The sequence below is a fragment of the Meleagris gallopavo genome, chromosome 4 (assembly GCF_905368555.1).
Source record: "Meleagris gallopavo chromosome 4, MGAL_WU_HG_1.1, whole genome shotgun sequence".
NCBI lineage: Eukaryota > Metazoa > Chordata > Aves > Galliformes > Phasianidae > Meleagris > Meleagris gallopavo.
Genome location: NC_139407.1, coordinates 15450431 through 15476523, shown reverse-complemented (window position 1 = coordinate 15476523; position 26093 = coordinate 15450431). Strand labels below are relative to the sequence as shown.

Here is a 26093-nt window from a genome sequence, read left to right as displayed (position 1 = left end):
GAGGGCATGCAGAGGATGGAGAAGAGAGGACCTAATGTAAAATCCTGAGAGCATAATTTCTAAAATGGAGCAGTATGGACTTTGTAATATAAGAATAGAGAAATAGCTTGCATGTGGAGGGGAGGATCAAAGTGCTGATCAATGAAATATCCTTTTCAGTCAGTGGCTTTCCAAACCCAGAAATTAACAAGGCTTAAGGATTTTCTTGCTTTTAAGTATGACCTGATTTTTACCAGGTTTAGTCACTTCAAGACATTGCAAAATGAGGATGCCGGGCTGTGATTCATAGGAATGCTGTGAACTTTTTATTTGTCAGGTCACCCTTTCTGAAAACTTACAGAGGAAAAGTAGTGTTGCCTATTGGGTCTTATGGGTGTACTAGCTTGTGTATCTGATTTACCTGCTTAATTGACATGTTTATAGCCCTTTGATTCTAAATGTCTAGTAATTTACCCATCTTACTCATCTCCCAAGAACAAGTGTCTGGAAATGTGCAGTCTCCAAGATGAGATATTTACAGACTGTCCTAGTAGTCCAAGTAAAGCTCTGGTTTGTAGAAAAGCTCAAAGCCAGAAAACGCTCTGCCTCAGTACTATTAGCAGATGTCAGTTTCCTAAAGTGAGACAGAGACAATTTTAGCAGTTATCAATTGCAGTCTACTTTTTTTGCCTAATTCATTTATTTAACCATTATTATTTGGTTACTTCTTTATATTCTTAGTCACAGGTATTCCAGTTGCATTCATTTTAATTGTCAGGTATCTTACAGTAAATGTATAAACTAAAAAATCCACGTTTTACTTATCACTTCTTCATAAATGAGTTTTTCAAGTATCTAGGCAATCTTATTGTCTGAAATACATATTTGAAAGTATATTTAGTAAGAATTAATGCCACTGATTCAGAGGAATTACGTGGCTTTCATCTACTTGAGATGATCAAAATGGAAAAGAGCAAGTTCTCATTTTGAATTGTTCTGAAGATTGTTAGTTTATTACCCAGTTGTCTGTGATGAGGCGGGAAAAAAAAACCTTCAACACAACTTAGTTTTTTGGTAGAATGTTACAGTTATTACTAGAACTTCAATTTCAATGTTAGCCTCGATGTGGCCATTATATCTCATTCCAGGATCCCTTATTCGAGAGGTGATTACAAGTAATCAGGCCACAGCACAGTAGAGCTCTACAGAAACCTATTTACTCTTTCTCAGTGCTGTGATGCAAAGCAGATATCAATTTGCTAAAGACTTAACAGCTTAAAGTCATTTATCAACCTGGCATTCAGATGAGTTTTGTTAGTTGGTATGACACCTGCATTCACAATAAATTAATATGCACTTAATGCTTGTCCCTTGTTACTACTTAGTGTAAGCAAAAATACATACTGGCAACCTATTTTGTTTTTTTTCACATGTCACTGGAGTTACATAGCTGAAGGCTTATGAAGTTAGAGCTTATTTACAGAATTGTTCTGGTAATAGGAATGTTGATAATGTTTTTCTGTTCTTTAGAAACTGAAAAAAGAGCCTGTCCTACTAGTACAAGTGCATTTACAAATCTGTGCTATGTGTATAGTTTGGTTTGTGTCAGTGGCTCTAATTTCTTAAAGACAGTATTTTTCTAAAGAACCAGCTTACTGGTTTTGTACGAAGTGATAAGCTGTTATGAAAAATAACAGGTTAGGAATTTGTCAGCGGATTTGGATGCCTAGAAATCCTCGCTGTTTAGTTGTTTAATTGCTGTAATAAATTTTGTTTTCACACTAAGTTTGTTAGAAAGAGCATTAAATCATTTGCCTTGTCAGAAGATATTTATTATTCAAGTCATTAAACAATGTACCTGATACGAGATTTTACTATCTTTCTAGCCTTTGCCATTACTTAATATCCATCATAGCAATCTATGCAGCATACCTTCTGCTATATAAAGCTGACACTTATTAGTAAGCAGATAAAGAAATCAAATTTATCTGTAAAAAAAAAAAAAAAAAAATCATTTCTTTGTTCATGATTTTAAAAAGTTTCTGATAGGTTAGCCTGAATATCAGGTAAAATCAAGCCTGTGCTCATAAAGGGATGTGGCAAGAGTTATGAATGCATTTTATGGGTCAGATGGTATTTTGACTGGAGAAACTACAGGATTAGTTAGAATAACGAAGTGATGTGCTGGATATTTTAGAAGAATACCCTCTTGCTTAGTGAAGTAAATGCACTTTTTTCTGAAAATCTGGTCCTGTTACTTGGTGGTGTGAATTCATCCAATCTCTTTAATCTTAGAGGGGTTTACTGTAATGCAATTTGCTTCCAGGGAAAACAGCCCTTGGGAATGAAAGAGCAGAAAGAATCCATAATACTCAGAAAGGTAGAATGTCGGCCACTGATGGATATGTAGGATAAGTGAGTTTTTCGTTCCCTAAGGCTTTGAAGTTAGTTACTAATCCAGTTTGCTCAGGCATTTTTGGCATTCAGTCTTTTTGTAGTTTGTGTGTTACGGATAGAAGAATCAGCAGTGATGCAGAAATCTCAGAAAATCAGAAAATGCTGTATTAGAAATTCTCTGGTCAAGCAGTAGTAGCTTTGCTTATTAATCATGCATTTTAAAAAAGAAAATAAATCAATAGCTTTTGAGTCTAAGGTTTAAAGTAAGTGAGTCTTCCATGCCATGTTACATGCAGCGGGGGTGTTTGAACTAATTTGAATACATATCCAAACTGTGCTATATGGAGTGCACTAATTAAGTATTACACTATGAGTTGGGTGTAATAAGGGCCATAAATGAGGCTTGATTTTACCTTTCCTACTCAACTGTGATCAGATTAACAGAGTAATCTTCATTACTGAAGATCCACTTGAGGCCCTTTCATGACATTGGGCTGCCGGTGATAAATGACTCTGAAAACCTCAATAACCTACAGTTCCCAAAGCTGTAACATTTTTCCATCTTCTGTTTATCCTCAGTGGCTGAGAAGACCAAAGAGCAGGTATCCAATGTTGGGGGAGCTGTGGTGACAGGAGTGACAGCAGTGGCCCAGAAGACAGTGGAAGGAGCAGGGAATATTGCTGCAGCCACTGGCTTGGTGAAGAAGGATCAGCTGGCTAAACAGGTTGGTTTGTTTATGCTTTTTTCCAGATGATGAAGTAAATTCAGGGGCAGATAGAGTGATTCCTTTTGCCTCAGTTGGTAGCATGAGGGTTGGGCTAAACCAATGAATAGCCAAGAAAAATGCTGGTGTGCATAGCTTGTATTTTGACAACTTGCAGTACTTGCGAACTGAAATAGAACTCAGTAATTTCTAGTTGGGGCCAACAGCTGTAGGACTAACAATGTTGAATAGGAAGATAACTTTTTGTGTCCAACTAACTTGGGACTGAAAAGGAACCCACTAGAGCTGTGAAAGATAATACAGATGAATCTCAAGTTTAACACCACAGTTTGTATTGTCTGCAGACAAAAGACAGAGTCATGTACCAACCCATTGACTGGTTAAATACATTAAAAGTCAAGATCTAGCTGGATAATCCCTGCCTTCTGTGAATACAGTGGCATGAATTTGTTACTTTTTCTGGACAATTTTGAACTTTTGAAATTAAATTTGCTCTAGCTCTTTGTATTGGGGGAAAAAAAACTGTAGGTTTTTCTATTCCAGTACAGAGGTGAACAATACATACTTGCACAGTCTCAAGATTTACTGCCATTTTTTGCAATATACTGAAGTCATACTCTTCCACTTAAGCTAGAAAGAAAGTGACCCTAGGCAGCTGATAGAAATGATGCTTTTGAAAATGTGTATAGTATTGGTTGTAGATGAAAATGACCCAGAAAAACCCCAACTTTTCCTTTCATACTATTTTATGTATGAGCATTTGTGTTTATAATGACAAAATGGAGTTCTGAAGAATATTAGTATTTTCATAGAAATATGGGTGTCATATTGATTTTTAAAATGAAGCTCCATTGTGTATCTCTTTTCCATTAAGTGTACAAAGGTGCTGTTAAAATTGTATCCTTAAACGCTCTTCTTTATTCTCACCCGTTATAGTGGATTTCTGTTTCTTACAAAGACTATTGGTGCTTAAATCAGGATAAGAAAGTAGTATTACACTGGTAGGCATTCATTCCTCTGTGATAGATTGGTCTGGAAAACATCTCGCAAGTGGTTTTGTTCTTTTTCAAAGGAGGTTTCCTGGGGAACTTTTTAGTCCCTTTTTGCTCAAATATAAAGGAAATGTTGCTTTTGATGTGCCCATGATTCTTCATAAAAGCTATTTTCAAGGTTTACAAATGTAAGTACTTAATGAACTTGGCAGGGGGACAAAGGAGTATGGAGTGACCATGGTTGTGTACACAAACTTAGTTTCTGGTAATGCTTATCACTAGCTCGTCGGTACTTTAGCACTGAAGGTATCTTTTCTGCTGGTAGTTCTTTGAACCCTTTAATTGATGCCATAAAGATCATTGTTGCTTTAATATGCAGCTGCCTACTTTTAATATTGACCATTACTAATGTTTTTGATCTTAATGTAAGCTTATAGTGCTTTATAATTATAAAACATGATCCAAATCTCTATAGACTTTGATTTAATTCTGTCGTGTACATTATAATGCTTACATATGAGATAGGATGGCTGTAACATAATGAAATCACATCTGTGAAATTAAAGAGCATCCATAATGTGATGCGTATTATTTCGTAGCCCCATAAATAGCTCTGTTATTCTGAACTGGTGCTTTGTACTTGAGATACAAAAAAGCATTCATTTGATTCTTGATATTGGTATTTTTAGTCTGAGTTTCTCAGTCAGCTACACGCATGGCTGTCTAGGTAGCTGATCAGTATCTACAGCTCCTAACAGGCTCCACTGCATCTTGTGCCTTATTGGTCTTGCAGGAGTTGAATAACCATTTCACAAATATCATCTAAATCCAATCAGGTAAAGGTATTTTAATGCTTAGTGGTTTTTTTCTTTACATTCATGTGCAGTTAGGATATTGGATTTGCCTTGGTTTTTCCAGTGATGTTTGGATGTAAGCATTCAGAATACTGCCCATTCATATGGGGCAATTTAGTTGCAGTGTCCAGCATTGGAAGTAGGAGACTTCCAGAAATAAGGGAAATGTGAAGTGAGTCATACAGTTGAAATCTCAATGTAACTCTGTATATCTTTTACTATAAGATAGCGTTTCCTAAGGTTGTGTTATCCTCAGGCTAATTTAAACTGGCTGTAATAGACCACAACTAGGAAATTTGTTTCTTGAACTTCAGTGTGGCTAGCCAGTGTCTCTACCAGATTGTTTTTCCAGTAGACATCTATTAGGGATTGTCCTAAAGCATGCAACTGTGTCCCACTATAGGAGTGGGTCCAGAGGAGGACCACAATGATCCAAGGGCAGGAGCACCTCTCCTATGAAGAAAGGCTAAGGGAATTGGGCTTGCTTAACTTGGAGAGGAGAAGGCTCTGGGGAGACAAGGTTGTGGCCTTCCAGCTCCTTGAAGGGAGCTTAAAGCAGGACTGAGTTTTCATACACTCTGATAGCAATAGGACAAGGGGAAAAATGGTTTTAAACTAAAAGAGGGGAGATTTAGGTTAGAAGATGATTTAGTCAGAGGATGGTGAGGTGCTGGAAAAGCTTGTCCAAAGAGGTTGATGCCCCATCTTGGGAAGCACTGAAGGCTAAGTTAGATGGAATCCTGTGCAGCCTCATCTAGTGGTTGGCAATTATTCCCATGTCAAGGGGGTTGGAATAGATGAACTTCAACATCCTCTTCAATGTAAGCCATCCTGTGTGCAAGACAGCACTTGCTTTGGCAGTGCAAGTTACAAGATAGATCCTCTAACGCATGAAGAGCAGGCACAGGCATCCAGCTGAGGCTATACCAGTCAGTGTGACAGCTGTGATAGTGAGTGATAGAGATGTCTTGACAGTGCTATTCAGCAAACTGTCCCAGAGGGCATACATGCTGGCAGAACCTCACTACTTAAACGCAGCAAAAATGGTTTTAGTTACTAGATTTGTATTAATGTTTAAAGGTCTAATGCACTGAGTAGCATTTCAGTAAATGACAAAATTTGTAATACAATCTAGAATTCAAAAGTTTTCATGTCTTGCTGACATGGATCTATTAATGAATTATTTGTAGTGTATATTAGGATGTTGGACAGAACCTATTAAAAATTGATAACTCTTTATAAACTAGTTGTAAATTGAAGACTAATTTTAAAATCTACTAGCAATAATACTTGTTATTTGTAATTATTGTAACTTGTCCTGGAAGCATAAGAGAACAGTGTCTTTATGCTGCCTTCTTTCTGTTAAGAAAAGACAATAAAAAGAGATACTGTACTGGAGTATACTGATATTTGATGTGTTCTACATTTATACTGTGCCTGCATGTCCATTATGTCTGTGTGTAGTAAGAGTGTGCTTCTAAAATAATCGTGTAAAAGGTGAAGAAATATGTCAGAATAATTATGATTAGGTTTACTGTACAAACGAATGTGTTCTTCTTAAGTTAAGAAAGCTATGAAATACTTCGAGTATTGTAGTTTTAGCTCAGGGTGTGTTTGTGTGTGTATATACAGGTAATATGAAGGTATAACAACTGATTATCTGTTATATAATATTGCTTTAGAACAAAACAAAAAAATTGTCAAATTTGTTACTTCCAAATAGATAATTTGTAGTGGAAATGCTAAGTCATGGCTTGAACCAGTGATTGAGCACCTGGTGGGAATGCAGGGCCAACCCAAGGGAGCTCAGGTGCATGCAGTGTACCTGAGTGACCAGGAGGGGTGAAGCCAGGATCCATCCCTTCCCATACCTCATTTAAGGCTTGGGAGTGGAGGTGAGGGTATCTGTCTAGAGATCCCTGTGTACCTGGGATCTTCTGAAGGTAAGCAGTTTCTTTTGTTTGTTTCTTTGTCTACTGTTGTTGCATTTGAGCAAGTCCTCTCTTGCTGTAGCGTAGGACTTAGCTGCTCTGGTGTTGTTGCTTTGCTTTTCATCATGTTACAGTAATGAAATAATGAAAAATCTATATTCATGCTATCTCGTGGTTTTTGGTTCTCTAGCACTGCAGGAGCAGATCTATTTTAGTTCTCTGACTTCTGTGGTGAATAATTTTATTTATATTACTCTAGCTAGAAAATGAAAACAAAACAAACAGTCAAGTTCAAATGTTGAAGTATTTGGTCAACATTGCAAAGATTTAGTTAGATTTCATGTTGAAGATCTTATTAAGGTACCTGGTAGCAAGCATCATCCTTAAGATTATGCTCAGTATGTTTAAGTGTTAAGTCTCTTCTCTTTCCAGTGTGCCTCTTAATATAACACATTGCTTTCTGAATAACACTTGTGAAAACAAAATTATTGTAGCAGGATAATACAGAAGTTAGTGTATAAATTGGTAATTATGTAGCTAATAACATAGTTTATTGGTTTATTTACCAAGCATTGAGGGAAAAGCAAGATGTTTAATTTGGACACTAGGCATTTTTTTCAATAATTAAAAGACCTTCTTAATTGCATTTAATGTGAAAATTATTGTATAAGAATTTCTGAGTATTCATCAAAGAAGTGCTGATTACCACCTTTAGTTTAAAAGATACTGTTTTCAGCTTTTTTTTACTTATATTTTGCAGTTTAAAAATGTAGAGATCTACTTAGAAATTCTTTAATGTGTTTACTTACTCTGAAAGATCCAAAAGCTTAGAACTGAGTTGAGTATTTCACTAAAGTAATATGGAGGAATTCAAACATATGTCCTCATTTTTTCCTTCACTTTTCTCTATTTTTATCTTTTTAATGTTTTGCATATTTTTTTCATACTGTGTACTTACACTTACATTTCACACGCAATTCTTGAAACTTTTAAAGCTGATTTGAATGCACTTTTTTTTGAGTAGCATTACAAAAACAAAAGTCCGATTGTTCCAAAGTTTGGTTTTAAACAAATCATTTTGACAGAATATTGATATTGCCTTAAATTCTGACTCAGCATATCTTGCAGAAGACCTGGCTCGTTAAAGAATCACTGTTCCACATCTTTCCAGTCCGTAGGTGAGCTCAAAAATTCAAAGGAGAAATTGCTGAACATAAATACATTATTTCATCCTTCAAAAAGGGATTAGTGAGTTTTTACACCTTTCCATTACATGTCATGCTATTAGCCAGCTGACCCCAAGAAAAAGCAGGGCAGTTGGTGTAAGATGCATGAGACATAAAATGTTATTGTCTTGATAGAATAAGCAGATTTATTCCTTTCTTCTAGAGCTTTTTATGAGGAAAAAGTGACATTCTGAATTAAGAAGAACTTGAAAATAAGGTTTCGATGTTAAATGCAGAAGTAAGTTTGCCCTGTTAACTTAGGGAGCTGATGCTTTTCTGTAGGTGTTGTAGACCAAGTGGTCTGAGCAGGTGCAGCAGCATCTAATTGCTTTCTTTGACTACTTCTCTCCATTAATTCTTGCCTTTTGTGGCTCTAACCTAAGGTCAAAGTTGAGAATGAATAAGCTTATGATTACATGTATGTAATCTAGATCACTATGGAGGCTGCCAAATAGCCAGAGGGTCTGAGCTTGACTCAAGCAGTGTCCATTCTGGCTTTGCATTGCAGAAAAGGCGATTTCTGGCTGTTAAGTGTGGGCCCAGCTGTGGGTTTAATGTTGACACTTACGCTTTGTCTGTGGTAGCAATAGTAGCAGTAGTCTGTGCTTTCAGAAAGCTTTCATTTGTGGTAGAATGACCACCAAATAGTGTTCTCTTTGGGGAAGCCCGAGTATGATAGATGCATTAGATAAGCGGGTCTGCTCATGTAGGTAAAACTGGGCATCTATCAGATGGTGCTTGCTTTTATGTTTCTATTTAAATTGTCCCTAATGAAGGGCATGTACTTTGAGGTAGGGTTATTCTTCCCCTTTCCACTTGATTTCCTTATCTGTGAGTAATGTATAAATATCTGCTGCAAAGCAGAAAGGATATTTATCATGACTTAGTGTTGTTTCCTTTTTTAATTCAGGTAGATGGATTAAGAGTAGAATGGCGGGAGAGATTAATCGCCGGTAGGGGCTCTATATTGTTCATGAGTCAAACCACAAGAGGCTCCTATTAAGTAAAAGCATTTGTCAGCTTTTCCTTCTTAATTCATGTAGTAAGGAGGGGACTTTTCAGTAAACTGGTGTGTCTGTTTGATTACAGAAGAGCTAGATTTTTTTTTGTCCGGGTCTTTCTTACAGGGGTTTGAACTCTTCTAATCTCAAGGTTACCAGTAGTTTGTTGAATAACAAAATGCTTGTGAAAACCTAATCCATGCTTTTGAAGCAAATTAATACAGGAAACTTTTATTTATTCTAAAATGTAAGGCACCTATAGCTAGACAACATTAAGGTTTTGGACTTTGTGTACACTGTCATATCTCCCTTTCATAATGCTGCATATTTGTTCTTGGAGTAGGAAAGCTCAGGAATTCTGGAGGCAGTCCAGAGGTATGAAAGTCAAGAATTGTGAAACTACATTGTGATCATGTATGAATGCTCTGTAGTGGAATGCACATGGCTTTGATTCATCAATTTATATTTTCAATCCAAAATAAACTGGACAGTTGCAATTGAAGCCACTTGAAGCAGTTGGTTTACATGGAGACACCAAGAGAAAACAAGTGACGTGGATTTATTTTTAATGCAGCATGTGTTGATACTGCATTATGGCCTTATAAAGAGCAGTACAGAGTGCTTACTGAAACAGCCTAATGTTTAGCCTAATGTTTGTTTTCTGTTTAGTCAGAAAACACTGAATAAAAAATACTTTCACTTTGAGAACTTTCCTGTCAATTGTCAGCAGATAAATGTGCACCTGCTGGTAGCTACTTCTGAACGCAAGTAGCTCAATTTCATGTCTGTTTTGAACAATGGTATTTGAAATAATTTTGAGGCTGTGGTATATAGAGGAATTTGCACTGGAAAATAAAAAAAATTTGGAAAAATAGGTGATGAAATATACATTAGTTAGAATTACTAAAGTTTTGGTGTTTGATCAGAGTTTGTAGGTGCTGGGAAAGTTTCAAATTGTGACCTCTGCTTGGCCTCTCCGGTTAGCAGAGAAAATGTCTTTCCTGTTGTGCAGCACATTGTCTGTGTTTTTCCTCACAAGAGATAACTGCAGTGTTTGCAGGAAGGCTGCATTCCGCTATGTAGCCTTTCCATATACTGACATCTATAACTAAGACAGAACTTGAGTTGTCTGAGGCAAAGGGTGAGGTAACTTGTGTGGTTTTATCTAGATGTCCTGGACATTATTGATCTTCATGAATTCAGAAACAACTATCAGTTAAATGTCAAGGCCTCTTGTTGTCTTCTCATTTCTCACTGTGGGATAATGTTTTAGTGCAGGCTGATATTCTGTCTACTTGTTATCTTCACTTCTGCTGACTTGCAGAAGAGTTAGGTTGAGAAGTTGTTGGGTGGCTTCATGTTGATCTATCTTCCCAAGCAATTGCCTAACTGCAGATTTAGCTTTGAACCTTGAGAAACCAAGTACCTCATCCTTAAACTGAATGTGTCCATGTCCCTTGGTCTCAAAGGATAAATGTATTCTGCAATATGAGTTGTACATATGTCATTGCAGTGTAATTTATAAATGTATCTACAACAGAAGACAACAATTTTTCATTAACTTTTGAAGGAGCTGCAGAAGACCTTTCTTATTCTTTTATCAGGAGAGTGACTTTGAATTTAATGTGAGGGTTTGCTTGTTTGCAGCCTGTGCTTCTTTCCTCCTCATGGTATTTACTCCAGTCTTTCATCCACCTCCTAAATCCTCCATCTTTAGTTTCCTTCCTGACTGACCTGACGTGCCCCCATTCCAGGCTGCTGTGTGTATACAGAGCTGTGCAAGTCTTTCAGGCTCAGTTGGCACCTGTTCTGTTTCATGGTGTTCTAGTCTTTCCTATGGAGCCATCTGTGGGATTTTATGTGCTGTTCATAGCAATGTATTTTTTTCCTGCTTTAAATAGTTGTCAAATCCATGTTAAATGTTCAGGAAGGTGTTGTTTACTTAAAGAAACGTGTTTAAGCTCTTTTGGGGATGATACTCATGCCAACTATTCCTACTCGCTCACTGTTGCATGGAAATTCTGATGTTTCAGATGGGAAATGCCTCTTTGTAGCCTGTGGTAATTGTGCAGACTTAATAGCAGTGCTTTTGTGCAGCTTGAGGTACAGGCTTTACAAGCTTGCAGACATTACTAGGTTATAATAATTGTCTCCTTCTGCCATGTTTCAGTGTTCTTTTCCTCTGTTGACCAACATTGTATGTTTCAACCTAATTTGCTTGCTCTCAGAAAGCAGGGAGATCAAATGAGATTCATTCCGTTCTTATCTGGAAGTCATTATCTTAAGAGGTTTTGTAAAGATAGCTGAGGCTGTTTCCTAATACAATAAAATCCACATTGCTGCTGATGTGTGGTCTTTTTTTTAGCTAGCAATTTAAGTTTATGACAGGTGTAGAAATGATATTTTGGCAAAGGACTGCAACATGTTCTTAGGTCTGCCACTGTATTCTTTGAGCTCTGCAGTGTGGTGCTCAATGGGCATAAGCAGCAAACTCAAGTCCTGGATTGCTGTGGTGATTAAAGTAGTATAAACTTATAAAAAAAAAAAAAGACTAAAATGTAGAAGAAATACTTCTCTGTGGAGACAGAGATTGCTCAGTCTGTATTTTCAGAATACTAGCCCTATGTCATCTTAAGAAATGAACAAACGAAAAGATTAACAGAGGGAAAAGAGAAAAATGTCACCATGCTTTTGTGAGGATTACCTACTTGTAGTACAGTAGTTATTAAAGCAGAAAGGGAGTTTGAGGATAGAGGTAATTAGCAAATACCAGTGATGTATGATACACACTTTTGATGGCCACTTTGACCCCTGTTGAAACTGATGTAGAGTTTGTGTTACTAGATGAAAGCTGATATACAGTGGATGTTCTGAGATTTCTGCAATGCTACTAACATATTATTGAGGAGAAAGGAAGACATGCTGACCTACCTTTTCTATGGTAAACTAGCATTAACTTTCAGCTGTGTTAAATCTGTCTCTTGAAGGAAGTTAAATGGTCTGTGTTAGGATCACTGATAGCAGTTTAAAGTACCTGTTTCAAAGTATTTGTTTTCAGTTTCAAAGTATGTGTCTCAAAATATTTCCTTTTAAAGCTTCCATGATTTACCTACTGACTAAAAGTTGTTTGTAGTTTTCTCCAGTAACATCTCAGAAGTATATCAGAAAAGGTAGATTTCAGACCTTTCTTTGCCAGTGGCCTACTGCAAAATATTCTGTTTGGAAACTGGAGGTGTAAGCTGCTGCAATTGTCCTCTAGAAACACTGGTTTTTGCAAGAGTGAAGCAGGCTGAGATAATATGGTGTCTGGGATGTGTTATTGATTGTACTCAAAGCCTTTTGTTTTTGCTTTCAGAGCTGTTTGTTCGTGTTTTGTCAAGTCATGCTCAGCTAGTAAAGAATTTCTTTTGCCTTGCTCAGTAGATCAGCCCCAAGTAGAAAGAGGAGCAGCCTGTAACAGAGATGCAAAATACTATCAAGGTCTTTTGCATCTGAACAACTAGAACAGTTGGACTCAATTTTTTTAAAATTTGGACTTTTTTTTACCTTTGTGTGAGTATTTAAGAAAGAGTCTGGGAATTGTAAAAAGTCATTAGCAGTTGTACTGTTGAGAACTGACTTCTGATTTCTTCTAACCTGATTGTTTCTAATGTGTTTATAATTAAGTGGCTGATTTATGCATAGCTGATACTTCGAGGGTACTGAACTACATGGTTTAATTCTAAGCATGTATGCATGTATGTAGTCACTGGAACAGACAAAATGCCCAAGTTTGATTGGTTTTTGAGTGTTGACTTGAATCAAGATCACCAGTGTCTAAGAGTCATAGCCTTTTCAAATATGCATCTCTTTGCATGTATAAGTGATAAGGTATATACAAACCAGTTAAAAATAACAACATTGTACTGGGGCATCAAACACTTCAATTTGCTAGCTAGCACCCAGTGTATCCAATGTAAAAATAACTTTTGAAGATGTACGTTTAACCCCGATCTGAATTGAATAATACTTTGTGTTGTGAACAACTGCTACTTCACAGATTACTGATTTGTATCAAGTTTAATGATTGGGTCACAATTTTGCGCGTGCAGTATTTCATCCTACAAGTCCCTCCAGGTATAGCTATCAGAGTTCAGGGAGGCATACTGTATGTAAATGTTTTTGTAGAGAAAGATCAGGGATTGAACAGAGCTTAAGGCTGAATGTTTCCTCCCTGGAGAGCAGCATTTGAACTGGTCGAGAGAAAAGTCACTGGAAAGTTAATGTAAATTCAAGTGTTTCATGGTAATGCTCAGATTGAAGAAAGATATATCCTTCTAATCCCCACTGAGTTCTTAAAAAAATTATTTGAAGTGCATTTTCTGTGTCTGGTGACGGATGGAAGCAGGCTGTGTTCAGCGCCATTATGAGAATATATGTTTATTCAGATAGAGAAAGAGGAGGAGCTGCTGGCTGTTCTGGCAGACTGTAGCACAGGGCTGCTAGACCATCAGGCAGAAATTGGAAACTTCAGCTAGAAGTTTTGTGCCAGTTGGTTTATCTTGCTGGCCTTGAATGTAAAATACAGATATCAGAAATGACAATTTTTTTCAAACATGACTATTTCAAATAAATTGTCATTCTTTTTGTTTTATAATAAAAACTATTTCAGTAGCTTTGAAGGAGAGATTATGTTCAAGTACAGCTGACTTGCTGTCTAAGCAAGTGTGGTGAGCTTGCTATTCATGGTCATCAGCACAATGTTTCCTTCAGCCTATTTTTGAAAGGAGTGATGTGCTCATAATTCACAGGAAAGTTGACAGTTTTAGTAATGCTTCTTTCCACCTCCTACACACCATCTATGCATTTATGATAAAAGGCTTTTAAATCTCAGCTCTTTTGCAGGTTTTTCCCTGACTATATTTCAGATGTGTGCTTTGTAATCATAGAATCCTTAAGGTTGGAGAAGATTTCTAAGGTCGAGTCTGACTGTCAACCAATCACCACCATGCCCTCTTAACCTTGTCCCTCAATGCCACATCTGTACATTTATTGATAATTGCCAGGAATGGTGACTGATACTTCCCTGGGCAGCCTGTTCCAACACTTAAACGCTTTCAGAGAAATTTTTTCCAAAATGCAATCTGAACTTCCCCTGGCACAAGCAGCTGGTGGGAATTCTGAAAGTGCTTGTTGTGTTCAGGAGTGAGAAATAAGGGAATAATTAATAGAACTAGTATAGAAAGCAAAATGTAGGACTAGCTCTGAAATCTTTTTGGAGTGGTAAACATGTTGATGATATTTAAACAAGGATAGTTGTTTGTTTCTTTCTTCCTGAGTCCTTTGTTCCTAACTCAGTTTTTTCCTCTAGATTTCCTGTATGTTATGTTATGGGAAGTGAACCAGCTACATAGAGTCCTTCACTGGCCTCTTGAAGGGGAATCATACTCGGCTATTCCTGTTGGTTTGCGGGCATGAGAAGGAAATGTGGGGGACAATGGGTCATACTTATGTGCATGAATGTTACTAATCAAGATATCTGTAGTGATGGTAATTGCCTTGAAGCTACTGTGTTCTGCTAGCTCAGACTGCTGTAACTGTACAAGTTTTTCTGTGCCTGGAAGCATTTTGGATTTAAAATTTACTAGAAAAAAGATAGCTGTTTTGACAGATGGTTCTAAAGGGCTTACTGATAGTGCTACTTACTTGGTACTGGTGGATGGCAGGCTTGATATGAGCCAGCATGTGCTCTCACAGTTCAGAAAACCAACTGTACCCTGGCCTGCATCCAACAAGTGACCAGCAGGTTGAGGGAGCTGCAGCTCTAGAATGTGTGCAATCACTGCGTTAAACACCACAATCAGCTCTGCTTTGCTCTTTGGCAATACATGGTACTTAGCTGTCAAAAGATGCAGGTTTTAGACCTGGAGATTCCTCAAGTCACTGACATTTTAAGCCATGCCTGCTTTGTAGGTCTGAGGGGGGGCTTTATTTTAAAAGCTCTGAAAAGGTGAGGGCATCTAAAGTTTTACAAAGGCAGTATGCGGGGTAAAAAAAGTCTGGCCTTCTGACAATATTAACAGTAGCTGAGTGCTTAAAGCTAATGTAGCATCTTAATATCTGGTCTCTGGCAAGCTTTGCAAGTGTGTGTATTGAAAACATTTAGCATATCCTTTATAGAGAAAAATAATCCTGATGTCATGTGTGAAGTTTCTAGGCTGTAACATGCATCCCATGTTAGAACTTAGTGCTATTTTAGAAAATTGATGTAGGTATACCCAAAGGCTGATCATAGGTATGGATGTTCTTTCAAAGGCTTTCTTGATGTTACAAGGATGAGGATTTTATCAGAGTGGTATGTGAAAAAATAGTATTTCAAGTCCTCTGCTTTTTAAACACAGGTTTAGTTTTAAACAGAGTTTTGTTGCTGTTATTTTTTGGTGTTTTATTTTGCTGTTTTTTTTTTTTTTTTTGAGAGACAACTTTCCTTTGTTTTGAAAGTATTCAAGTTGCTTAGGCAAATGTAAGCAAGTCTGTACAACAGTGCTTAAATTTCTTCTGAGGGGGAGGGGAAAGGGATTTGCCTGGCTCATCCCCAGACATTGCAGTCTGTCCTTTGAATTGCCCATCTGTCTGTTGAACACTGTCTCTCTTCATTAAAAGAGTGCCTCTTTCTCTGACAAGATAATGTTTGGCATTTGATATGGTCTGACGCTGATTTGAGAGGAGGGGGACAAGAAGTATAGACATTCTTTTTCCCTTTGTGTCCTTCCACTAAGGCACTACGTGAAGTACCCTTAGTTGTTATGGGATGAATAATAACAGAATAGGAGTTCAGAAGATAATCTGATAGTTTTTAAGCCAAGAGCTTAGGGGTGAGGGAGCCTGACCAATGCTCTATGTTTGGTGATGCTTGAATTGAAGTGTGCAGCTTGAGAAGCTCAAGTTATTGCAGTCCAAGCTCAAAAGGGTGGAGAACACTCCAACAGAGCACACTCAGTGGAATACCACCAGGAGAGACTTGGGGCACATATTTGCCAGTGGGTTATGCAGTAGGAAGAAAATATTAACTTGAAGTATGTGACTACCTTCTACTTATTTGCTTTGTCTGAATATGCTAGACAAGATTAGTTTCTGTTAATATAATAACATGAAAAACAGAAGTAACTGTAACACTCTCCTGTTGTTCAGTAGTGCTTTGGTGAGCAGATAAGCTGAACTGACGTTGGAGTTGCTCATGATTTAAGGGGAAAAAACAAGCAAAATTGCATTGGCACACTGATCATATAAAAACCTGAAGTGAGAGACTACTTTCATGAGTAACTGATGTCATAATCATCACAATAGTATGCTTTCAGTCATGTCTCCAAGTAAATTGATTGTACTGACTGCTTAGTTTTGTTAAGCCATGTATGTGCTTGGGATGTTTCCATATGGAATTCTCGCAGATTTTTCTAGACTCTGTGTTCAGAACAGTTGTGACATATTTCTGCTTAGCTCTTGCTGTTAGGGAAATGTATGCCATGGATCACAGATGCTCAGATTTTTTGTTAATAATAAAACTGAGTGATCAAAATTTGAATATTGAATAGAAATGAGTTTCTAGAGGCTAGAAATAAATGAGATGTCACTTCTAATATAAGAGAAATTACACCTGGAAATATTAGATTGTCCTTTTTTTCTTCCTTAGTGTGTTTGGTCTCTGCACTTTACTATGGGTGTAAATCATCTGAGCAGGTGTTGCATTCAGAGACATAAAGCAGTAGGTAGATACTGTTGAAGTATCACAGCTGCAGGAAACATTGCATTGATGCTGTGAAGGAATGGTGTTGAGGTCTGATCAGTTCATCCCTTCATCTCATTTCAAATGAGACTTGGTCTTCATGAATAAAAGCTGTTTTAAGTCTGTTGATTTTTATTCCAGCTTATACCATTATTTCTTTGATCTGCCTAGTATATCTTGAAGGCTGACAAGATTTTAGATGACAGAGGTAAAAAGGCAAGGCTGGCATGGTGGCAGCTGAACAAAGGTGGTAGTTTAGTTTTATTCACTCCCTTGGCCAGTTTTATCTCATTGTTTTCACAGCCGTCTTAGCATGGACAGGCACTCCTTGAGAGTGCATTTAGAAAGGGAAGATGGGAGAAGATAAAAGAATGATGCTTTCAGTCAAGCCTAAAACACTTGTGTTCTGTTCACTTTGTTTGCTTTCTGTTCAGGATTGCTCTGGCCTTTGGTACTTACGCGGTGTCAACAACTTTGTTTTTCTAGGCTGTGTTGAAGCTGAAATCTGAGATAATTTGGTCCAAGGCCAGATTTCAATCTGAATACTCTATTCCACTTCTCAATCATCAGTACTGATGTAATTGTGCTTACTAGTAACAAGATTAGGAAGCATAGGAGTTGGGGAGTACGATACACTTCTAAGAGGAACTGTTTGGTTCTTTAGCTGTGAATGTATGAAATACTGTTCAGTCAAGCAATGCACAGGACTATTCCACAAAAAAAAAAGTAATCCTATTATAAAAATCATCCAAACCATCATGCATTTACTTACCTGTAATACTACTGTATTAATACCCATTTAGCCTATCCTACATGCCACAGTTAGTGACAGCATACACTGCCTTTCAACACGTTCTCCCTTACTAACATATTTTCTCCTATGTACATGAAGTTTTTGAATTCTGCAGTAAGTGATAACTTCATACTTCCTGTTTTCTACTTTTCCTTCCTCCTTCCTTTATTTTCCCAGCTCATGCATTTTGCATTGGTAATGCAATAAGCTACAAGAGCTATTCAAATTGCCATAGAAGCAGACAATTTTTGCACAGAGATGGAGATTATGGTTAGATGCTGAGCATACCAGAGCTTGAACAGTTTCAGGCTCTGTTACGTTGTGAAGTCAGGATGGTAGAACATTGTACATTATAGCTTTCGTCTTTTCCCACGTCTGTGAATAGAAATAAAGATGTTTTGGTGTAAAGAGAACAGAGATGGTTTTGTTTCCTTGGGCTATCTGTATTTCAAATGTTTCCTACCTGAATTCACATGAAGTAGGATGAACTGTTGTTGGGGAATGGCTGCAAAAGCAGGGCGGCCATGAGAATATGTACGAGCATACCTGGTGCGGCGGCAGAGTGCATACCCATGAGAAAATACTAGGAGTTAGATAGGAGTCACAGTGTCCTTCCTTGGGGCAGCATGTAAACAGTGGGCCCATATCTGCAGCTGTGGTCTGTGGATGTGGGGGGGGGGGGGGGGGGGCTGACAAGTAAACTGGCTTAGAAGCACAGGGGTGAATGCTGACTGAGCATTGGTTAAGGCTAAGCAGCCCACCTAGCAGCCAACGTTGTGCACCAATAGTAAGCAAACACATGTATCGGAAACCTGTATAAACCCTATGTGTGCAAGAATAAAGTGAAGCTTGATCACTCATATTGAGTACTGTTGTGCTTCCCCACTCAAGAACAATCTAATTAGGACGCTATCCACGGCAAACTGTGATAGTGTTGTTCTATGCATGTTTTTTTGACCGTGTCTTTCTTCTGTGTCACAGTATTTAGACAGGACTAGCTTAAGTCTGCATGTGAATGACTAGTTATCTTTTAGGTAAGAGCTGAAAAACTGAAGCAAGTGGTTTAGTGTCAGTTAATAGTTGAAGATACTGTTAATAAGCATGTAGTCAGACAGCCTGAATTGACAATAGTGACTTGTGACTTGTTTTGTTTAATCCAATGTGATAAATATGCTATAGTAACTGCATTTGTGTGGTCCAGCACCATTCTAGAAGACAATGTGCATCTCTCAGCATTCATTGCAGTAGCTTCAAGATGTGTCCTTGTGAAGAATTAATCACTTTATTTCTTGTGTGGTTGGGGGCAGAGAATGCCTTATGTCCTAATGCGTGGCACTGAGGGAGAGCTATGCTCAGGGCAGTGTTGGCTTGAGTTTAATCATGCTGGTGCTTCTCTTTGCCTTTCGCACTAGAGCAGACTCAACAAAAAACACCTCCCCAGTCTCAAGAAATTGACTGTTGTGCACCCATAACAGTTACCTCAAAGCCGTTATAAACTAAATAAAAGTTTGTGAGTAGAATACAACACAACTTTTATTAGTCTTTGGCTGAAGAATTCTGTGCTGTTGTCTGAAGTTATCTTGAGAAGCATGTGATTTGGATGGATGTACTCAAGACTTTGTATGTGTATTGGGTTTATTTGCCTTAGGAGTTTTCTAATTTTACCCAGAAAAAAATGCAACCTGTTAGACTGGGGGATTCAAATATTTCTATTGACTAAAATTATCTGCTTGTCAACTCTAAAGATCTTGCATGTTATTTCTAAGTACTTAAAAGTTCAATTTCACTTGTCATCTTTAGAAGAAATCATTCTAGTCTGTTGGAAATCTGAGGTGGGAAGTCTGGAATTCTCTCAGTGTCTGGGAGGCAGAAGGATGCAATTAGTACTTACTCCAATTAGTAATGCTGATGTTGCAAGTCAGAACTCAAGCTGCCCAGATGTCTGTTGACTGTAGACATGATTATAGGTTCCCTAAATCAGTTTCAATTCAGACACACGCAGATAGAGTTTAGAGGATGATCTAATAAGCCTTCTAGGGCTTTATCACCAGTGTAATGTTCAGTAAGCTTTTCCGTGCTGAAAATTGTTGCAGATCTTTTCCTCTGCCTGAGAGTGCAGAAAAACCTCAGATAACCACTGCAGGATGCTTGAGCTCATTAGGTGAAAATAAGTAAAGTAAGAGGTCTGTCTCAGAGGGACACGTAGCTGGTGTTGGATGCTGAAGTTGGGCATTGTCTTGTTTCTCCACAAGAACTATTTGCATTAGTTAAAATTCACAAGAACTTCTATAGCATTTTAGAATCTGCGCTGTCAGTGGTTTCTGAATGTTGGAAGAAATCTTGATGCCAGCTGTCTCCTCATGCACAGCCCAAACCTCATGGATCCCTTGTCCTTTCAAATTTGAAATGATTAAAATATTACTTAAGTCATGACAGTCTGTCTTCAGCTTTTAAAGATTAGGTTGCTTAGAGTAACAAGAAAACAAAGGTTAGCAGCAATCTCTTTGAACTGTGTTTCTAGCTAAAAGCTTTTAGTACAAAGACATAGGAGAATGTCCACAGAACAATGTCAAACTCAGATGTGACGCTGATTTTTCCAAACTCAAATGCATCTCTTGGTGTTGCAGCTTCAGAGGATTCAGGGCTAAACTGTGCTTGCAATTGGTGGTGTTTTTTGTGCTTGAATTTGTAAGTTTGTTGAATTTGTTGAATTTGTAAGTTACTGAAATGAATTTGTAAGTTACTGAAATCTTTCTGGATTTATAAAGGGAAAGAGTTTTATGTAATTTAAATGCTTGAGCTCCAGTTAATGTGTGCTGTCATGGCCTTATTTGAGCCTGGAATGTCTAAGAATGAGAGCATCAATTGTAGTTTGTCTAGGAACTATTCTGCAGCTACTGGATGTTTTTTGTTGTTCTAGATTTTTGGCCTTGATGAACAAGCTCGGAGTGAATGAATAAATTGATTTTGAGATATGATAAGGTTGAGAAACACTTGAGTCTAAAATAGCATTTCATAACAGTAGAAGTGTTTCATACTAAGTAAGTCATGCCATCTCATTGCTCTAGAAGAGCAAATAATTTAAGTTCTAATTATATACACCCAAGAAATTCCTGAAATAACAACGGTGAACATTCACTACTGGCGGCAGGAATCAAAGATGCTGGACATGGGCTGCCATAATGTCACTCCCTAGTATTCCCCCTTTGCCATCAGGGGTTTGCTATTGAGAGACTTTCACATTTGCTGGTGCTGTACGGAAGGCAGTATGTTTCTATGCAGTACTCTTCCATTTGTCCAGTGCTTATTTGCATACAAGGAACTCTCTGCAACTACGCTGTCCTATGAAAAGGAGTTCCACAGCTTGACTAAATGCTCTGTGAGAGTTTTGCCTGGTTTTGGTTGTGGCATTAAATGTTTTTGGTTTATAGCCTACTGGGTTTCTGGTTTTTATTCTTACTGTGAAAATACTCACCTTGTAGTAGGAGAGAAGGAGAGACTCTACACTTCTCTGCAACTTATTCAGTAGAATTGTTTTGTTGTCGTAGACTGAAGAAACTTGAAGAAACTTGAAAAAGGAAAGGATAATCCATCCCACCCATCTTGGTCCTGCTAGAGATCTTTTTTCCTATAATTAATCTTCTCATGCATAGTTCAATACTTTGTTATTCAGGAAAAAGAGGAAATCTCAGTTAAGTCCACAAATGGTGTATGCACAAACTTTAGTTCTCATGATTTTATCTATTATTCAAAATTATCCGGCTGTACCAGCCTATTGTTTTTTCTATATTGATTATTTTCAATTTGTTATTTGTACTATGCATTTGGCCACTGTTATTGGTTTGGCAATATTTCAAACGCACAAAGCCTTTCTTAAGGGACTGTGCAAATTCTCTGGCAAATTTCTGCATGTGCATTTGTTGTAGTTTTTCATGTTTGGTAATAAAATGTGAATAAAAGGAATAGTGAGTTCAATTGAAATGGTAATATGAATTAGATTTGTCTAAGTGTTCTAGAATATTTTATGATGGACTTATGTCATAACACGTTTTCCTGGATGTTTTTGAAGTCAGGTGTTGTAAAGACTGTATTCAAATTTCTTTCTCTTGTGCACTGTTGAGATAGAATTAAGTAGTGGCTATTTTTTTGTGTGACAAGCTTTCCTTCATTTTTACTTTATTTTATATTTAGTTATTCTATATTTAAGAACTTTTTCATAATAAAGTACCATGTAGTCCAAGACTAATTGCATACATTTACTTCCTCAGGAATACTCTGGTGCAAAAAATTTGCTAAGTGACTTCACTTGAAATGAATTTTAGAAAGAATGTAAACTTAACAGAGTTTTATGGACATAATTGTCACACTGGAAACTTTGATTGGGAAGGGAATTTGTCATTGTGGGTGTTTACGGGCATTAGGTAGGTTCTTCTGGAATGGAAACTACTGAGATATTTCTGATGACTTTTAAACTGTTGTTAGGTTCTGAATTTAACAGCCTGAAGTAGAGGGGAGAAATAGCATCTCTGAACTGTAATTCGGAACAATTATACATAGCTCATGATTTCAATGTTTCCCGCTAACAAGTGCTAGGCAGGTTGGGTTTTGTTTTGTTTAAATGACTTGATCAAATACATAATTACATAAATATCACAACAGGACTGTTCAGTTTTTGCTCTTGAGATTCAGTTCATAGATTTTTGTGTTCCTGATCTGTTGAGTACTCTGAATTCCTTCTTCTTCATTACCACTTCTAAACTTGTGAACAGTACACTGTCTTTTCTGTCATAGATTATGATGAAAATGTTTTTAAAAATCTCTTTATTAACTGGTGTGAGGCATCTTCCTTCAATCCGAAACATTGTCACTTATTAGTACTCTTTCTTGAAACACTCGTTGAGATTTTCTCTCTTCTCTGCAGAGAACTCTCGGTGGAAAAACAGACCAAAATCAGTTCTCCAAAACCTAGAACATAAGAGCTAATGTAGGTTTGTCCTGGTTATTTTACTCCCTTCTCTGAAGTGAGTGTAGGGAAGACTGCCTTTGGATCTGATGTTCTTACTCTAAGTTTATAGACTATGAAAGGGAAGAAGCAGTGTTTGCTTAAAAAAATGAAATAATGTACTACGTTAACACCAGATATTGCAGTCTATGTAGTGGAAGCCTGTCATAGATGTGGAGAAAGTAATTCAATGAAGCTTTATTTGCCCAACTCTAGAAATTTTAATATTTCCATTTAAAAAGGAAATGTAAATTGTTCTTTCTTAATGTGTTTTAGAGGGCAACAGCTACTTGCTGTTTCCTTCTGAGCAGCAGTAAAATAAATCACTTCAGAATTAAAAATTAAGATATTGTTCACTGAAATTTGAGTGGCCTGTAATTAAAATTTTAAGTTTAAGGTGACTAACTTGAGAATTATTATAACTGCCCTAAAATAGATATTTCTAACATGCGGTTTACTTGTGCTTTATGGTGTTACTAAGCCTTATCCACGTTTAAATGATCAGAATTGGCCAAGAAGTCCAACAACAAAAGTTCCTCAAGTTGGCAATCAGAACCCCACACTCCACCCAAATGCATGCCGTAAATAACTGACATACTCCCACCATGATAAAATTAGTTGAGGAGAAAAAAGGCTCATGGTAAGACTTGTAAATGTCATCTTTGTTAGTACGGAGCTTGTAGGAACCTTTTCTAAAAAGGAGAATTCAGTACAGTGTGAATAGACAAGTACAGTATGTAAAGACTTCTGAAAAACATAGTAAATCTGAGTCTTGTATTATGAGGCGTATTGCTGGAAAAACAATTTCTCAATGTTTAGTTTGTAAGACATACTGTTCCACAAACTACAATGTAGTCCTGAAATTAGATGATAAATGAGATCATAGAGATCCCTTCCAACTCCTAAGATTTTGGAGTCATCGACTCCAACCCCCATCATTGGTTTCATTTCTTTGGGCCTCTGAGAAAGATGAAATTCCAGTTGTATCAAAACAAATGCACCATAGAGCATCTGAGAGAAGGCAGAGAAAAGAATTTAAAACCATAAGATTTTGCTTGTCTGTATATATAGTAGCTACATCACAAGGAGTGATACTTACTTGAGAATTTCAGATGTGTTGTCCACTATATTGGCCTAATAATATTTCTGAACCTTTACTGAACATTCAGCACCTCTTATGTTTCAATTAACTTGCCCCTCATTAAATTACATTTTGATGCGTAATTCCACAAGTACATGATTCTATTATGGTTCTGTTTGGGTTTTTTTAATATCAGAAGAAACTAGATGAAGCCTTGTCCTAAAGCTTCACTTTAGTTGTACATCTACCAAATCTCTCAAGGAGGAGCCGACAAATGACAAGTAGTATGTTTAGCTATGCTTTGAGGACTCAGTTTCAAATTTTCCTGCAGGAAAAAAGAAGAACTCTTAATCATTCAAGCAGAAGAGAATTCAATAGTAGTGTGCTTTTTCCTATATTATTTATTAAGAGCAATGAACAAAAGTGAGATAAGTATGACAGAGATTACAGAAGGATGGAAAGTGTACTTAATACAATGAGACACTGAAGATAAGTGATTGTTGGGCTATTTTTGTGTTTATAAGGTCTGCGTGGGAATGAAATCAATAATGTAGGTTGTAAGCTAGCCTAAATAATGGACCCAAAACAGCTATACAGAAACAGTAGCCAAAGTAGTGGGGGGAGAAATACATGCTGGAGGAGCAATCTGCATTACTCAAAAAAGGGACAGCATGTGAAAATAAACAACTAGCAAAACATGAGTTCAACAGATAAAAGATGGAAGCAGTGTCAGCACATGAGGTAATCTGTGAAAATCCAGCAAGGTCTACAAAGTGCAAAAAGTTTCTGAAAAATAGCTAGGGGTTCTTTTTTTTCCCTAATGACAACTTACTTTGAGGGGGTAGGAGCGGGGATGAATTATAAATAAATAAATAAATCTTCACCTTAAGCAGCGTTATTTTGGTACTTAAGAAAGGAAAGCTTTTTTCTGTCTTATGTGTGTCCTTTTTCCTTGCTGAGGACTGAGGATGCTATGTATGTAAAACATGCAGAGGTAGGTTTCTCTTTGTAGCAGTTCAAAGGAAGGCTTTTGACACAGTACCCCCACAGCATCCTCTCCAAACTGGAAAGATATGAATTTGATGGATGGACTATTCAATGGACAAAACTGGCTGCAGGATTGATTGATTTCTGAGAATGATGGTTGATGGCTTCATGTCTGGATGGAGACCAGTGACGAGTGGTATTCCACTGGAGTCAGTGCTGGGACCATTTTCTTTGGTATCTTTATCAGTGACATTGACAGTTGGATTGAGTACACGTTTATCAGGTTTGCTAATGATGCCAGGCTGTAGGTTGCAGTCAACACATCAGTGGGATGAGATGCCACCTAGAAGGACTTAGACGGGCTTGAGTAGTGGGCCAAGGTGAACCTTGTGAGGTTCAACAAATACGAATGCAGAATCTTGTGCCTGGGTTGAGGCAACCTTTACTACCAGTACAAGCTGGGGGACGAAAGGATTAAGTGCAGCCCTGCCAGAAAAGATCTGGGCATTCTGGTGGATGGCAAACTGGACATGAGTCAGTGATGTGTTCTTGCACTCCAGAAAGCCAACAGTATCCTGGTGTGCGCCAAAAGAAGAGTGACCTGCTGGTTGAGGGAGGTGATCCTGCCCCTCTACTCTGTGCTGGTGAGGCCTTAGATGGAGTACTGTGTCCAGATGTACAGTTGACAGCACAGGAAAGACCGATCTGTTGGAGAGGTAGAGTCACAACAAGAGTTCAAGGGATAAAACATCTCTCCTATGAGGACAGGCTGAGAGAACTGGGGCTGTCCAGCCTGGAGAAGAGAAGGCTCTGAGGTGACCTGATAGTAGTAGCCTTTCAGTATTTAGAGGGGGAGCTACAGGAAACAAGGGGGTAGACTGTTTAGCAGGGTCTAAAAAAGAAAAAGTCTTTGACAAGGAGGGTGGTGAGGCACTGGAACAGGTTGCCAGATATGTGGTGGATGCCTGGTCCCTGAAAACTTTCTAGGTGAGGCTGGACCAGGCCTTGGGCAACCTGATCTATCTGTGCATGTCCCTGTTCATTGGAGGGGAGTTGGTAAGAATCTTTGAAAGTCATTAGTCCAACTCCAGGAATTCAGTAATTCTATGCTATGATGAGACTGGGGAATACAGAACATCTGAAGACCTTGCCAGGGTATCTCTACTTGAATTGAGGGATACTTCTGAAGCTGCTACATTTCTAAGAGGTAATGATTAAGAATTTGATTTTTTGCCCATGAAAAGAAGTATAGCCAATGATTCTATGATAGTCTGTCTATTAGCAGACAAGCAACTAGTCAAGAGAAAACAAAACAAAAAGAGTGACATTTGCAAGTGGTGACTCTTCAGTGAAGTCTGTCCTT

The 26093-nt window shown here is 37.7% G+C and overlaps 1 protein-coding gene across 1 annotated transcript in view; it reads left to right on the top strand.

Annotated features, from left to right (window-relative positions):
- The window catches only part of SNCA (synuclein alpha), a 64249-nt gene that overhangs the window by 10507 nt on the left and 27649 nt on the right, over positions 1-26093 (top strand). The window contains exon 4 of the mRNA XM_019614559.3: positions 2956-3101. Coding sequence (XP_019470104.2) covers positions 2956-3101 — 146 coding nt within the window. The remainder of the gene's footprint in view (positions 1-2955; positions 3102-26093) is intronic.